The sequence below is a fragment of the Pyxicephalus adspersus genome, chromosome 10 (genome assembly GCF_032062135.1).
Source record: "Pyxicephalus adspersus chromosome 10, UCB_Pads_2.0, whole genome shotgun sequence".
NCBI classification, from domain to species: Eukaryota; Metazoa; Chordata; class Amphibia; order Anura; family Pyxicephalidae; genus Pyxicephalus; species Pyxicephalus adspersus.
This window is the reverse complement of record NC_092867.1, coordinates 9,889,986-9,906,283: the sequence shown is the minus strand read 5'-3', so window position 1 is coordinate 9,906,283 and position 16,298 is coordinate 9,889,986. Positions and strand designations below refer to the sequence as shown.

The following is a 16,298-nucleotide window of genomic DNA, read 5'->3' as shown; positions in this document are numbered from 1 at the left end:
AATAGAGTAAGGCCATGCAAGTATATTTAAAAAATTGTAATCACACGAGTAAGTTTTCCTTTTTTTTTAAATTGCAGAACAAATCCAAGCAAACTCAGATCTTTAAACATTTAGTTATGGGTGGCATTAAGTCCCAATAATAATGTAGTCAAACCTGTAACCAATATTATACCAGAGTTGCCCACAGACCTGAGAAGACAGTAGCCCCATGCATATCTTTTTGGCACCTGTAAATTGATTCATTTTTGCTGTTACACTGGGCCTAATTTATTAAAGCTCTCCAAGGCTGGAGAGAATACACTTTTATCAGTGAAGCTGGGTGATCCAGCAAATCTGGAATGGATATCTTCCAAGTAATTTGCTCTTTGCTAGCAAATGTTTTGAATCATGGACTAGATCCATTCAAGGTTTGCTGTGTCACCCAGCTTTACTAATGAAAGTGCATCCTCTCCAGCTTTGGAAAACTTTAATAAATCAGGCCCACTGTCTAAAACCCAGGTGTTACCTGAGATTGTGTCATTTCTGAATATGATTGTAAAAGTAATCACTGGTAAGTAGATTTTCTGTTTACAATGTAACACATTTGTGTATTTTTCTCAGTTGTTTTATTAATATTTGGTTTAGGACTTTGTAATTTGAAAAAAAAACTTGCTCAATGGTAATTTTCTACAAAATAGGCACACAAAGCTCTAAACTGAATTACAATCAGCAGAAAAAATGGCACCACTAGTTCACCACTTGGGCCCTATTCATCACAGCCAATTTGTAGCAAATTACTCAATGTGCTGAGGATGTCCCGTTTTGTAATTGGATAAAAGATAAACACCATTATTTATGTTTCAGCTCAGCAAGGTGTAAATGTGGTCTTGCATTAGGGACACGTCTTGAGAACACATTTGGCATTCCGTATTCTATATACCCAGAAGGCAAATCTATTGATTTTAGTGCCTGGACTTCATCACTGTCCTGGTAATGCCTCACGTTTACTTAGCCCACATTAGTCAGTTAAATGTACTTAAATTACTTGAACTGATGAAAACTCACCTTTACATTTGGTAATCAATTATTAATTACAAACCTTGAAAAATGCTTTCTTATTTCTAGAAGTTTAAAAAGATACTCAATGGTCTAAACTGCAGCCTCTGAGATTAGAATGCAGGAAAGAACAAGTGGCAGAGGATTTTGTTTTTATAAGAATCATAAACTGATAAACATGGACTCAGAAACAACATTTCCAAATTGTGTTTATTTCTCCATGAACATTATGAAAAGAGATGGGCATAAATTGCCAAAACTGTCACTTCTAACTATTCTGAAACATAAAACAAACACCAGAGACCTGTTACTAAATCACAGCAATAAACTATAAATCAGTATTTAGCTCTATAACCATTAAGTGAACCTGTCAGACTGAAAGCTTGTCAGCTGCCTTTAGTTATTCTGCTATTCTTTACATTATATCTTAAATGTAGCTTCAAAGTATTCACAGCCTCCTTTTTTCTACCTGATCAATTTTTTTTTACACTTTAAATTCTTTTTTTTTAATACAGATTATCCAAACCTATAGAAAATATGATAGTTGCTATTTTTTAGGTTCTGATTTTTACATCAAAAATACATTTTATTGCACATATACAAATTAAAACCTATTTTTTTTCTACAAAATTAAAGATCAGGTTGGGTGGAGCAACTAGCCACCAAATATGCCATTCCAACTGGATAGGTCTGTTAAATGGCCCAAAAAAATTAGCAGTACCTCATGTGGGTCATCTATTAGTTGCCTTGTGGTATTTCCCTTGTTTTGTCATGCATGTGATATTTAATATGTGATGCACAATAGTCATTCACAAATATATGCCCTTCCCATGCACATTTGTGTAAATATATATATTTACTCTGATGTAACTTTATTGCAAACAAGGGCTAACAAGTGTGGTATGTGATAACATATGGCAGGTGACCCTTTATGAGTATATCAGGTGTCTTTGAGACCCCCAATGTTTTTTTTTCTGTCCTCTGCTTAAGCCAACTGAGCAAAGGTTGTGCTCCATCAGTTGTTTACCTGGCTTGCTCACAGCTTACTTTTAGGGGTTACACTCTGCAGCGGACATCAGAAAACAATACCCTCCTGTTTTCCAACCAGTCAGTTTTGTGGTCAGGGGCTCCCAGGAGAAGCAAGAGAACCCAGAAATTAGGAAGGAGGAGGAGGGGGGAGGCACTAAAAAATTAAAAACGTTGTAGAGACGCCCAAGATTTTTACTAAATAGTACTAAACCTGTTGAACCAAACTGAAACAAGCTCATAGCCGTTTTATACTGTTCAAATACATGGTATGTAGGGCACATCATTGACAGATACGTGTATTATTTTTTTTTAGGTTAGTTTTTTTTTTTAAGTTTACCTACACTAATTTGGCTTGGTATCAGTGTCCCATGATCCCTGCACAGAATAAGTTAGATTTGGGAGAAGGTGGCAGCAAAAGCATCCATATTGTTTTCTGCATTGCAAGAAGTATGGTAAATGAAGGAGAGAGAAAAGTGAATAAGATGTGAGCTCATTTAAGTGCTGCTTCTCATTTCTATGTCCAATATTTACCATTTCAGTGGATCAGTGTTGCACTACAGCTTTGTAAATTCAACTGCCAAGGTTAGCGTTACATTTGTTTTAAACACCATCAGGTGATTTACCCTACTAGTACCATACAGAAAATATAAGTTGGTGTATTGATCATTTAAATCCATTGTGTTTCTTGTTGCAATCCCCAGACTCGAAAGAAGAAACATAAAAGGAATATTACTCACCTAACCAAAATATTTTATCATCCCAAGAAACTAATGGATTTCTAATTTGAAGTCATGTGAAATGGAGTCATCACATTATAAGTTGCTGCTACTGCCCTTTCATCAAGTGAAACAAACAATTTGTATTTTCATAATGGAAAATCAATGATCAATATGTATTTTATGAGGAGTGTGTTTTCAAATATTCAAACACATTTACACTCCATTAAACCTGAATGACTGTTTTCTACAAAATTCATTGGCCGTGACTAGAAAGACATTCTTATGATAATATCAGAGGAAAAAAAAATATGGAAAATAAAAAGCACAATATTAAAGCCTCGTTATCACTTCTATAAATGGTAGGGAAAAAACAAGCAGCATCTAAACACATAAAACATTATGCCCAGGAGGAAAAAAATAGATAACAAGAGAGTACTAATCGAAAGTCTATATCATCATTAATAGAGATTTTCTTGTTCTGTGCACGCTCATTTAAATGCGGACACCCTGGAGGATTGCGGAATTAAGCTTTGCAAGTGAACCTCTGGTGTCGTTTCAGAAGTTAACAAAAGAACAACTAGAAGCAAAACACTAGTATAAATGCTAGCAGCAAAAACACATGTACAGATTTAAAGAACATTCCAGCTCATACCATTTTATTTTCAAACACAAAAACTGGCAGAAGTATTATATTATAAATGAGTACTTATTTTTATTAGGCCTTAGTCAAAAAAATTAACTTAATTGTATGTCAGTGGTCATGTTGTAGTTGACAAAGTGATACAAGGATTGACATAGTAATGGTATATGAAAACCCTAACAATGGCAGCTAGGCAACTAAAATTTCTCTCTTGCTACCTTGTGATCTGTTAATTATAGTACTAGGAAAGTTTTGGTATATCTGTTCAACAACTAAATTAAATATCTGTTGATGCTGCAAGAAATACAGTAAGCACATAACTTCCTGAGTTTATGGTGCCTGTAAACATTTAGTATTGTTCTCAGCTATTTTTGACTAAAGAACTGTTCCCTCTATGGTGTAGAGAAAAAGAGAGAAAAAGGGTGTTCTATTGTCCTAACACTTACAATTCTGTGGTGACAATGCTGGCATTCTGTAAATACAGTACATTGAGGGAGTATACTCACCCTAGAATAGCAAGTATGTTACTGGTAGGTGAAAATAAAAGGAAGAGTGTACTAGAAAGGGAAAACAAATCAGCCAACACTTTTAAGGACAGGTAAGCTCTATTATGATCATATTATTTTGTACTTGGGGTGTAGATAAACCTTAAATGTAAAGATTGCTTAAACCATTCGGAGTACTGTGAGCATGTAATTAACACTGGAAAGACCCTGTAGATGATTTTTCTCCAGGAAAGATATTTTTAGATTATTAATATGAAGACAACTATTTATTTACTCATGCCAGCCAGAATGTTAACAAATCTTTATGCATACACCAAGTTGTAAAGCTATAGAAAACTTAGTTACACTCCAGTTTTGGCTCACTTTTTGGTATATCTACATGTTTAAATGCTTTCCAGCAATTTATTACAGAACATAGACACTAAAGTAATCCTAAACTGTAAATATTGTACTTTGGAACTACTAACACTCTGCTTCTCCTATGTATAAAGGCTTATAAATGTCAGGAGCACTAAAATTCAGAATACGGGCAGAAACAAGGTATACGTCTCCTGGAGGAAAATATTTCCCTTTCTTCCAAAAAGTGCTTCCAAGCTTGTCATTGATTTATTAACCTGTATGTTGTATGTGAACATACATTTCTATGTGTACAAATGAAGAACATATTATGCTATACTTACAATAATGAAATGTTAATGTTTGCATAAATAATTATAAGCTCCACCTGTGCTATTTTACTCTCTTGTACTATAAATGGATCTGCTAAATTGCTGGGAGCCAAAGACAAGGTTGATAAACATTATTTTAAGGAATGACATGTTTAACTTTTGTTTGTGGTTGCATTCATTAATCTAATGGTTAAAAGTCTGTCCATTTTACCTCAGGGAAGAATCCCTTAATGTTCTTATGAAAAGCATTCTTAGTGCATTATTAAAAGGACAGCAGGAGTCAGGAATAAGTAGCTTCAAGCACTGCAGATGGCTATCCAGACTATATGAAAGGTGCTGATTACATTGGATCAGCATTTTCGATCTTTTTAACATGGAGGAAGCCCTTGAAATAACTTTCAAGTCTTCAGGGAACCCCTTCTATATTTTGTAATATACACAGTACATTAGCTTGGTGGTCAGAATGCCTCTTACATTGGTGGCCAGTGGGAAGAATGTCACCTTTACAATTAGCCCAAAAAATCATTGGTGTCAGTTAAACTGGCCCGAAAATTAGAAACTGCTCATTTCCCAAGGAAACCCTGGTTGAGAAACAATGTAATTGATGGTCAGAGGTTTGTTTGTGTATATACACTTCAGCATGCTTTTACACACAGATTGGTCTAAAAACTTTTAGGTAACAACGCTAATATTTGTTATATTCCTTCCACCATCATTATTAAATATCCCTATAACAAAATCAACCCCTTCATCTGAACATATTGCTCCCCTAAAAAAGCATTTGTAATACATATATGTGGTTCACTAATTGTGCTCTGAGCTCCACCATAGTTGGTCACCTGATCTAATTCCTAACCACCGATCATTTGATCACAGCTGACACGGAGGACAAGACTACAAGCAATTGCAAGGATTCTGTCTGAATGTTATATATCTAAATATCAAGTGGCCAAAAGTCTAGACATTTAAAGATGTGACCAATAATCATGTGAAAATTGCTTTTGTGCACTACAGGTAGGATGAACAGAGCTTTTTGTAAGATTTATCTTTGCAATAGACAGAACAAGCACTATGGAAGGTGGGTTTATTTATGATATAATTCTTTTTAAAAGCATCTGTTAGAAAAGTGTGTTCAAAAAATAAATGCCCGGAGAAGGGCAAAGGTTTACCTAAACAGAAAAAGGTTTGGTCACATTATACGAAGGCATTATGAGCAATATCATAACAAATTTACAGTGTATAAAACACAGATGTTGGAATCAGCAGGCTGCAGGAGACCAACTTTGCAAGAGATCTAGAAGAAATGAATATATTTATGATTTTCTATTTATTCCTGCTGGTAGAGCAAAGATGAATAGGCAAGCACTCTCCATTACTGCCCTATAGGAGGCAGAGAAAAAACACCAGACAGCAAAGTAAATGTGCATGTCAAGCAAAGGAAAGAATGTCCGAGGTAAAGACCACGTTTGACCTTTTGTGCAACGCCGTTGAAAACTTCAGGTCAGCTTGAAAAATGTGTGTCCAAGTTATGGGTAACAATTGGTTGCTAATTAAATATCTGACTGTGCTTAGCAATGACCTCCATTTACAGGCTGAACTCCTATTTTCTTGAGTGCTACATTTTCTCCAAAAGAAAGCATCAGACAGAGCTGATTTGCATACAATATATGTTGCTCTGTGCAAAAAAAAATTAACTATTCACTGCTGCTTGCCTCATATTTTGCAATTATTTCTTTCCACTTTATTGCACGTTTTCTCCGATTCATATTTTTTCTATTTGTTGCCTGATGATTCTCCTAGGTCTCAGAGCTTTCAATCATTTATTGGCTTTCTAAACCTAATGTTCACATTGTGGCAATTTTATTCCTTTCCATAAGTCTTCATGATAAAAGTTCTTAATTTGAATCCAATCATAGATGCAATTCTCTGTGCATACTTACTGCTTACTGTTTTCCCTTAATTTGAATTGCTGCCAGCATAATGAAATTATACTGGTAAAAATATCACGCACATTGACACCTGTATATAAAGGATGTCTAAAGATGTCTTCTTTCATTAATAAAGCTGAACATCTTCCTGAGGGAAAGTAATGTCCACTGATAGACAACCTATGTCAATCTACGGACACCCACACCTACATAGGTGCATAATGTTTAGTTGAAAAGAACCTATCAAGGCTCTTGTTTGATAAACTCTTTATTCTGTGAGGAAGTTGTCATCCATAGGTGTTCTGAATTATTTCTTGCATACTAAACACAGCCTACAAGACACATCATCTAAATACTAGAGTTGTGTGAAGTGATATATGATTCATGGCCAACCAATGATTTTTATGATTCAAGCCTCGGTTTGTTGGAGCAATCTCTGCTGGATAATGCTGACTTGATGGCCACTGAGGAGGCTGAAGATGAAGAGGTGGATGAAGCAATAATCTACAGTGTTTTTCTATTGTATAGTGAGTGGTTTGGGATTTTGCTTTTACTATACATAGTACAGAGTTTACATCAGATTAGCATTTCAGTTTTTATTGGCAGAGATAAGTGAATCAAATTAGGCAAAATGGAATCTACTTTGATTCACCAAAACATATTCATGCTTCTTTAGAGAAGACTTTTCTACAGAGAACCAGAAAAAGCATAAATCCTAATTACACAGTAAGTATTCCACTACTAAAAGCTGCCAAAAACACAACTTAGGCCATTATCAAAAATGAAGAAAATGGTGGATCCTGAGCATAGTGGCTAATATTCTGTGTGATTGAGGCCCTGAGCTCATCTTCTCATGTGTGGATTATAAAGGTTATTGTGGTTATAGTTTTACTTTTTATATTGATATCAAATAGTGGGTTCTTAATATTTTCAATCTAAAGTTTACCCCCACCCCCCAGTATAAAAAAAAACCTAAAGCCATCCAAAAAAAGTAATACATTTACCTTCACAATGTGACTGTTATTCGCAAAATATTAATACCTAACAATAAAAAACAAACACACAACAGTGTTTAATTTGAGAACAGTTCCTATTTTGCTGTCATTTGTACTTTGTCATTTGTATTGAGCTTCGCCAATCCTAAATTATTGATCATCACACAATTTAGGATCCACTCAACTTGGGGTTGATAAACTGCCTGTCCTATTGGTAAATTTATCAAAGAGCTATAAATATGCAAACACACAACAGGACACACAAAAAGACTGAAGATTAGCTTTAATTATCCAATCATGAGAAAAACATATTCTTTCTTAATTTATCTGCATGATTCAATAACTGAAGTGGATCTTCATTTTTCTTTTTCTTTATGTGAACTTTTTACCTAAACTTAGCATCACTGTCTTCTCATTGCCATCTTCCGTTCAACCTTTTAGATCATATGCAATTCAATCTCACTTAGTACTACTGTAAAACAGTAAATATAAGCCACTTATTTAACCAGACTAGATGTGACCTGTCACTGCTTGTGCATAACTGGAAAGTCCTAATGGACTCCTGACAACTTCAAGACCATTAGCCCAGCAGGTGCTGCAGTAAACCACAGATGGAAGAAGACAGTATCAATCATAAGTCAGGTACGTGAAGCATTACCAGCACACCTTGATTTCAGCAGCATGACATTTGTTGGCAAAATGTCCAACTGCAGTAGTCAAGGTGTGCTGGTAGAAAATTACAGATCTGTTTTTGTGTAACGACACAGAAAAATGACAGAAAGTGTGTTCTTCCTAAACTTTTATTTCTAAAACTTACAGCAGTCCCTATAAATGTATCAAACAAAACAGCAGTGCTTTAGCGTCTCCTTTCCAGGTCTTTCATTATGCAAAATTCTAAAACCTAGGAGAATGATGTTTGCAATGTCTTATCTATGAGAAAAGCTGGTAGCTGAAATAAAAACAAAGATATCCTTGCAATATACTTTACAAGGTTTACCTATTTCTATGTTATAAACAAAGTTTAGTTCTCAGATACTTTAACTATCATAAGGAAGGTTTCTTAAACCACACAATGCACACATAATACTATGATCCTATTTCTAGCAAAACAGTTTTTCTTCATTTTCTATGTGTTGTCCTTTCCACCATCTATTCTTAAATCTGCCATGTTTTCTTGCCGCTGGCAGTCCGCATTACTGCAAAGGACAAGAGTAGCACGCACTCGATTCAAGTAAAAAAATTGTGACTTACTAAAATATAGAAGTACAACGTGCACAGATGACCTTCAAAAGGTGACTGCTATTTATAAAAAAAGGCAAACTGGCCTCTAAATGTGGTCATTCCTTTTCAGCATATCAAAGCTTTATCAAAGAACCTATACTTCCCAAAATACAAAGGTATTTTTTTCTGTATAAGCTGTACTGTAACCAATACTTGTAACCAATCCTTAGTTTAAGCATGGGATCATGAGGAGGTTGGACTCCTACCGATGAGCATTGAACCAAGGGTTGATCTAATGTGGCCCATAACTCTATTAATGTTTCTTCCCTGGAACATTCCTACAAACTACTATCCAGGAAGGAACCATTTGCAATTTTGGAATGTTAGGAGTTTAGGTGACGTCTGAACATTGAGGCATTAATAGAATAAAGTTTGAGGTTTTTAAAAAAAAAAAAAAAAAAACTCTTTACATTTCTATTTAACTAGAGGATAATTGTTTTTTTTTTCCTTCTTAGCAAAATTAGAATTTCATGGTAATTTGCCCAGATTCTACACACTAAATAAGAAAATCAAGTATTTGCATTATGTCTACTTACTGGGTCATCTGGGCGAAGCTTTTTCGAAGGAGGTCCTCCATCTTCTGGATGTAACATATAATAAAGGCGGACTTTGTTAGCATGTTTCTTGCTCTGGAAAAAAAGGGTGGATTTGAAATGCATAAAAGCCTAAAAAGCATGCTGTAAAGTCTGAGATATTCACGAGTTTATCAAGGGAAAGAACATCTGTTATGGGTTTCTCAAGGTTGCCTTGTCATCCAGGCAGTGCGCCTGATTAATCATGTCATTTTGTTCCTCCCCAAAACTACACAGGGCTGACACTTGCTATGTAATGCTACAAGTATTATGTTTTTTCTTTTTTTATATCGCAGCCAGATGCATACAAGCAGGCAGCGCTGGTTGATGTAGGATAATGAACAATGATCGGTGAGTAGGAAAATAAAACATTGTGAAGAATGTTGTGTGACTGGTGGTATTAGCACATCTAAGCTTGTCCTCTGTGCTTACTGTACAAGTCTGATTAGTGCTTGCTCAGAGCAGCCTGCAAGCACAAGTGGCAGATATAAATAAATAAGCAAATGCAAATGTGCTTGAAATTACACAAGAAGCATGAAAGGAAGACAAATATCAAAGAAGATGGGAAAATTAAAATGCAACTTGAAGAGCAGCTGTGAAAAAAATAAGAAAAATAATGATTTGCAAAGTGCAGCAAGTGCTAATATTGCATATTTATATTGATGACAAGCTATCTACAGCAATAGGAAGATTGCTTTGCTCATAATAATGCTGATCTATCTTGTTTGTTTATTGCTCATAATATCCCTTTTTTAAGTGTATGAGCTTCTCTCAGATTATTGCAAAAATAGTGGTTGATGCTCCCTAAAATCTAGAAAAACCTACTCTGTGTGGAGGCAGTGATCTCTCTGAAAAGGCCAAACAAGGGCCGCCGCTGAATCAGGTCTAAAGCACTTCAATCAGCAAAGGACATGCTCCCTGCAGACAGGAGAGCTCTTGTTTAGCAGGCAATGTGTCAGAACGCTGCAGAGAGGCCAGTGCTTTCACACGAAAGGTAAGGTTTACTTATCTGCAGGAGGTTAGCAAGGAAAAGTATTTTTGGGGTGTTTTGATACACCTGCATATAGTTAGCGGATTTATAGCGAAAGTACAATAGGGCTTCAGTTTTGATTAAGGTCTTGTTCCCATTAGTGCACTGCAATAAAATCCAGGTTTACATGCGTATGTCTGTACATTACTGCAATACACAACAACACGTCACATGCCTCAATGCAAAGGTTACCCAATGGCACCCATGCAGTTCATGTCTCTGCATTACTATTCACTGCACTTAAAAATGCAGCATGCATGACTTTTCCTTGAAGTATGGTGCGTTGGGCAGCCCATTCAAATCAATTGGCAGCTCTAACACAATGCTTGTCGAAGGAAAACATTGCACAGGCACAGTTAGAACCCATTCAAGGGATGATAAGGGCAAATACCATCCACACAACTCTATCAGGGCCTTAATAATAGATTTACAGGATTTTTTTCAAAATGATACCTGATTAGCTCCAAAATTAGATTAAATATAGCCATTACATTACTTTACTCGCTTTAATAGAGTGTTTCCATGTACATGTAATCTGTTTGGGTACTGAATTCATTTCCCTTTGCATATCGATGTTCATATCATTTCAAATCATTGCAAATCATTTCAGAGTCTGCGGCATAAGCACAGCCTGTAGCAATTATACACTCTTTGATTAATGGAAATCAAACAGGTAAATGTCATACAGGCAGAACAATATCTGCAAAGTAAACTTCTGCTCCTGAAAATACATTTATTCCAGGTCTAATCCATTTTTTTGTTATTAAAAAATAAAGTAGCTGTGGGCTAAACAAAGACTTACATTGTGACTAATTGGGAATGACTCAAGTGTATGTTGTAATGGTGCAATGTGTTAGTTTTGTGTTGAGTCTTAAGTTCACACATAAAATTTGGTCTCTTATGTTTTAAATTCGGCTTTTTATTTGTATTCCTTGTGCATGAATAGAAATAACACACTTCAAAACAACACTAAAATATACACATATGCAATGTGTAGGCTACTGCCAGTGATAGGGACCTATCACAGCACTGGAAAACTAACACTGCCACACATTGTGATTGTATTCAGCAGTCAAAATGTATTCTGGCATTTGAAAAGAGTGCTGGTTTGACACAAAGTATTCTTCAAAGTTCTCAAAAGAAGCACTAAAATTATATTCTATAACTTGTAGAGACTTGACAGTCCCCTAGTCTAATGTCAACATATACCAGGTGCTATAAGCTGTCAGAAACTGACTGACATATATCTTCAGAATCGCTGTTGATCTTTGAGAATTAATTACTCCATAGTACCTGCACAGCTACAAAGGTTGACGAGAGCTTGTTTAAAGTTTTTTTTTTACTGCTTGTTAAGTATGAAAACACTTAATTGTCCAAAGTTTGGGCACAGGTGCACAAGACTATGCGACAGAACAGGGGTATGGCTAGTACTTTTAATATTCCATGTTTTTTTTAATACTTTTTTTTAGTACTTTTTTAGTACAAAGTCCTTCCCCCTGTTTATTTGTCACATGCCAGAGAGTGTCAGTGAACATGAGAAGCTTTGGCATTGACATGCATGACATGGGTAGTACTAAGGATGGAATGGGATTTCACTAGACTTGGAGAAACCCCGGGCCCTTGATACAGCCTAGGTCTAGGACCATAGGGACCCAAGGTTCAATTTAAAGATACAAATATTTGAAGACATCTCTGCAGATTGCTATTTTATAAGCACGTTTCAAGCAAGGCCATGTTTATTTTAAGTCTTTGTATATAATTGAAAAGAAGAAAAAAAGACAAGCTTTTCAGAATATAAAGAGTAAAGTGGTGATGAGACAGGAGAAAACAAATGACAGATTGAAGTTGAAATATACCAATAGTGCACAGATCTGTTTTCTGCTCACTGGGCAATGTGACGGCATTATGGGGTTGATCATTCTGTTGTTATGTACAAGCTGTTTTATATCACACATTTACTAGAAGGTGTTACTCAGGATGCGCTATTTAGTGCCAACACTGAGAAAAATGATTAGTTTGAAGTCAGACAAAGGTGAGAAAAATACATTTGCACTGTCACTTGGGGGAATTGCTTTCCCCTGGAAGACTGTTTCAGAAAAATATTGGTTGTAAAAGAAAGGTAAAAGTTCAAGGTCTTTGTGATGTGTAGTGCTTTCTTCATTTCTGACATTCAAAGTGGATTCTCTGTCTCCTCAGCACAGAGGACCCCTGATGGGGAATGTGCTAGAGAAAAGGACAATACACATCCAGCATGTAATAAAATATTAATTTCCTGGGAAGATAGAGGTAACTTTCTTTACTTTTCTTTGTTGACTAATGTAGTTGATAGGTGTGATTAACAGATTAAACGTGGTGTTTCTTGTGTTAATAAAGCTTATGATGCTCAAATACACATATATAAAAACGCACATTAAAGGAAACTTTTTTTAAGAGTGATATGTAAGATGCTATTGCTGTCTAAAATAGTGTGTGGGGAGGGGAGCTTAAGAGCACTGTGTTCCTATATACTGGTACAGTCATGGTAATATGACTTGTAGCTATCTAAATGCTTTCTAAAATATACAAGAGGCATATCAAGGTCCTTGTAGAAGTAGAACTGCAGATATTTATTTCTTTATTTTTCATTACATTCAATAAAAAATGTGGTTTCCAAGGGCTCCAAGTTTATCAGGGCTAATTGCTGTAGAAACAGCGTAACATAGAAAAGGAATAGCAAAGTTCACAGAAAAAGAAAGTGAAACACTTTTTCAAGTCCTGTGATCGGGCAGGCTGCTACCTCTTTTGGGTCAGGGATTCTGCCAGCACTGAATCCAAATGTTTACTGTGGAAGCCAAACAATTCGCATTCACAGGTGGTGGTCAGGAATGGCAGCCAATGCATTTTTGTTGGTATATATTTTTTTTAAACTCAATTCATTAACTCTGTTGATGAAAAAAACATGGTTTCTTGGGAAACCTATTTAATAACCACTTGGTATATGTTCATTAAAAAATCCCCAATGGTAATGTATCACTGGCTAACCAACAGAATCTGGGATTATCTTCACTATCACAACCATCTCCTTTTCCAGCCAAAATATGGTTCAACAAATGTAAGTGGTTGCAAGCACACCAGACTTTAAATACATAAATGAACGCTCATTTGAGGGTTAAAAATTGTGGAAAAATGGCTGTCACTAAACACGGTTTCCTTTAGGCATGGGGGGGTGAAAGGTTTGTCATTGGACAAATAGGAGAGCATTTTCTGGCCAAGAGGATGTAGCCAAAGTTTCTTTTTCTAAGGCACAGATTAGCATTCTACTTTATAGCTGAACTGAAGGCGAACATTTAAAAAACATAGGAAGATGTGCCAAAAGATTGGTAATTTTGTCAATCCAATAAAAGTTTATCTTGCCCAGTAAACTGCAACTGCACATTTCAATAGGGAAAAATACACTGATTAAGAAACACCAATATTGGTTTCTCAAATCGACCTATAAAATACATAAAATCAGCATTTATTGATTTCCTGTTTATTTATTGTACTGATGACATAGACAATGCATTCCTGCTGAAACCTGGGAAAGCTACATCACCAGCGTCTTTCATAGAGATCTCAGAACAAAGAGAAATTTGTGACTTTACATCAAGAAATACATTTTTTGGTGGATGCTAACATATGATATGGGAAGAAGGGAGGGTGGCGGGGGGTTAAAGGTTCCTTCCCTGCCCCCACTTCAAATTAGGTCTGCTTTAATTTTTTATTTATTACATTGTCAGCTTATGTTCATGTTGGTTATCTGTGTAGTAACCACACACTTAGGTATGCTGAACATGTCAGGGAGAGTTCAGAAATCACAATACTTCAGGTCAGTTCCTTAGAATAAATTGAAGGTATTGGATCAGTGAAACATTCAGTTTTTAGAGGCAGAGGTCAGCAAAGGCAATCTACATGTTCCTCTCAGCAAAAGGTTTTCTTTAATATGACCCTGGCTTATTAGGTTTTACTCCTGATAGAATAATAAATATAACCTGACAGACAACAAGAAAAAATTCTGTATTTTGCATTACTAGATCCATTTGTGGATGGTAGACTCTATATCCTACTAGTCTCTTTGTATTACTTTGGGACATAAACTGCAAGACTCCCAAGTGCTTCCATCTATGCTCCATCAACCATAAGAGTTTCATCCCTCCCTGCTGTATTCCTATAATTCAAAATGAAGGAAAACCCAAGACAGAATGTAAGACCACCTTCCAAAAAGTAGAGGATAGATTTGGGGAGTCAAATTCACAGACCTTGGTTCCAGATAATTTTAACAAGCTGGAAATGATCTAGCTTAACTATACCATATATATATATATATATATATATATATATATACACATACATACATATACAGAAAAGCCAAACGGAACATTATCATAGTTTTTTATTTTCTTTGTATAATCTTAACACAATATACAGCAATCCTCACTGAATATCACTATATACAGTAGTATAAAAACCAGGTGTCTGAGACTTACCTCGTAATGTGCAACCCTCTGAGACTCTGATATTAACTGCGCATTGCAGATTTTGCAGTAAGTCTCAGTAAACAATGCTCTGTCCTCAGACTTCATCTGAAAATGCAAAAACAGGACAAAGCAGTGGCTTAGCAATGTGACTGAACAGTATTATATATAAATAAAAGGACAGCTCAAAAAAATAGAATATACGCACACCTTCATTATAAGGAATAAAACTGAGCAATATGCAGCTTTTCAAACTATATTCAAATAATTGGAACAACCTGCAGGTATGAAAATAGATTTCTCATCCTTAATATATTTCAGGTGTTTCAAATGAAAAAACAAGGAATTTATGAAGAGGGAGAGGACCGAACCAGCATCCCTTTAGATGTACAGTTTCAGTGTAGTTTACTTCTAATGCACCTGATTTCCAGAAGCAATCACAAGCTTGGGAAATCTACCTCTTGACCCTGAGTGACATTTAACCTGGAAACAAAGTACAACTGGATTGGGGACTCTGCAGGAGACCGCACCTGCAAGTATAGTTAGTGATGCTGCTATTTTATTCCTAAAAAGCTGTTGGGATTTATTTATTTAACATTCTCCAAACTGGAATTTGACATTAAAGCATATATGAGGTATATAAGGACTGCAAATTTGGCCTCTAAAAAAAGGGTGTACACTCTTTAAATGGGTGTTATAAATGCGCTAGAATTTATCCTAAAGATTATTCCAGTTTATTTCCTCTGAGTTACACAGGCATTGAAGCCAAAGTATCAGATCGACAGCCTGGGAATAAATACTCTCATAAATAGAGGTCAGTGGTGGCAGCCTATATAATTCTTTCATGACAGGTGTACTTTAAAGTCAGGTTTTATTTAATGATACATTTTCTACTTTCTATGTTATCTAGGCCTTTTAAGTTTTCTAAGCTTTTTAGTTTAAATTGGTTTTAGAAAGGTATCTTTAAATGGAAAAAGACAATTTAGTGCACCGTGATAGGAAAATAGTATTATTATTGAAGCAGGGAGACAGGAGCTTTGAGCTAGGTGCCAGCATATCTATAAGGTTTCTTGGTATTCTTTATTTTATCTGACTATTCCTGTGTTTGAAGAAATCTTCAGACGTGTTTCTCACATATCAGGGAAGACTGGCAGACCATTATAGATTCTAGTACAGCTCTTTCAAAGAACAGAGAAAATGATAATGGATATTACTGCATGTTTGCTTAAACTGGACCTATAGCTAAAGAGAGCATGTCGACACTAAGATAACTAAAGCAAAGCCAGCATAGGAAGATTTATACTTACCTTACCGGAGATCTTCACCCATTTCCCACTGCTATCCAGCACTTGTAGACACTTATATTGGATAGACTGTTCCCTGCTGAGGTTCTGTGCTTTCT

The 16,298-nt window shown here is 35.7% G+C and overlaps 1 protein-coding gene across 5 annotated transcripts in view; it reads right to left on the bottom strand.

Annotated features, from left to right (window-relative positions):
* Positions 1-16,298, bottom strand: part of LOC140338836 (zinc finger matrin-type protein 4-like) — a 289,898-nt gene that overhangs the window by 170,062 nt on the left and 103,538 nt on the right. For all 5 annotated transcript variants that reach the window (XM_072423151.1, XM_072423152.1, XM_072423155.1 and 2 more), the window contains 2 exons: positions 14,909-15,004; positions 9,338-9,430 (listed from right to left, as the gene is read on the bottom strand). In XM_072423151.1, coding sequence (XP_072279252.1) covers positions 9,338-9,430; positions 14,909-15,004 — 189 coding nt within the window. The remainder of the gene's footprint in view (positions 1-9,337; positions 9,431-14,908; positions 15,005-16,298) is intronic.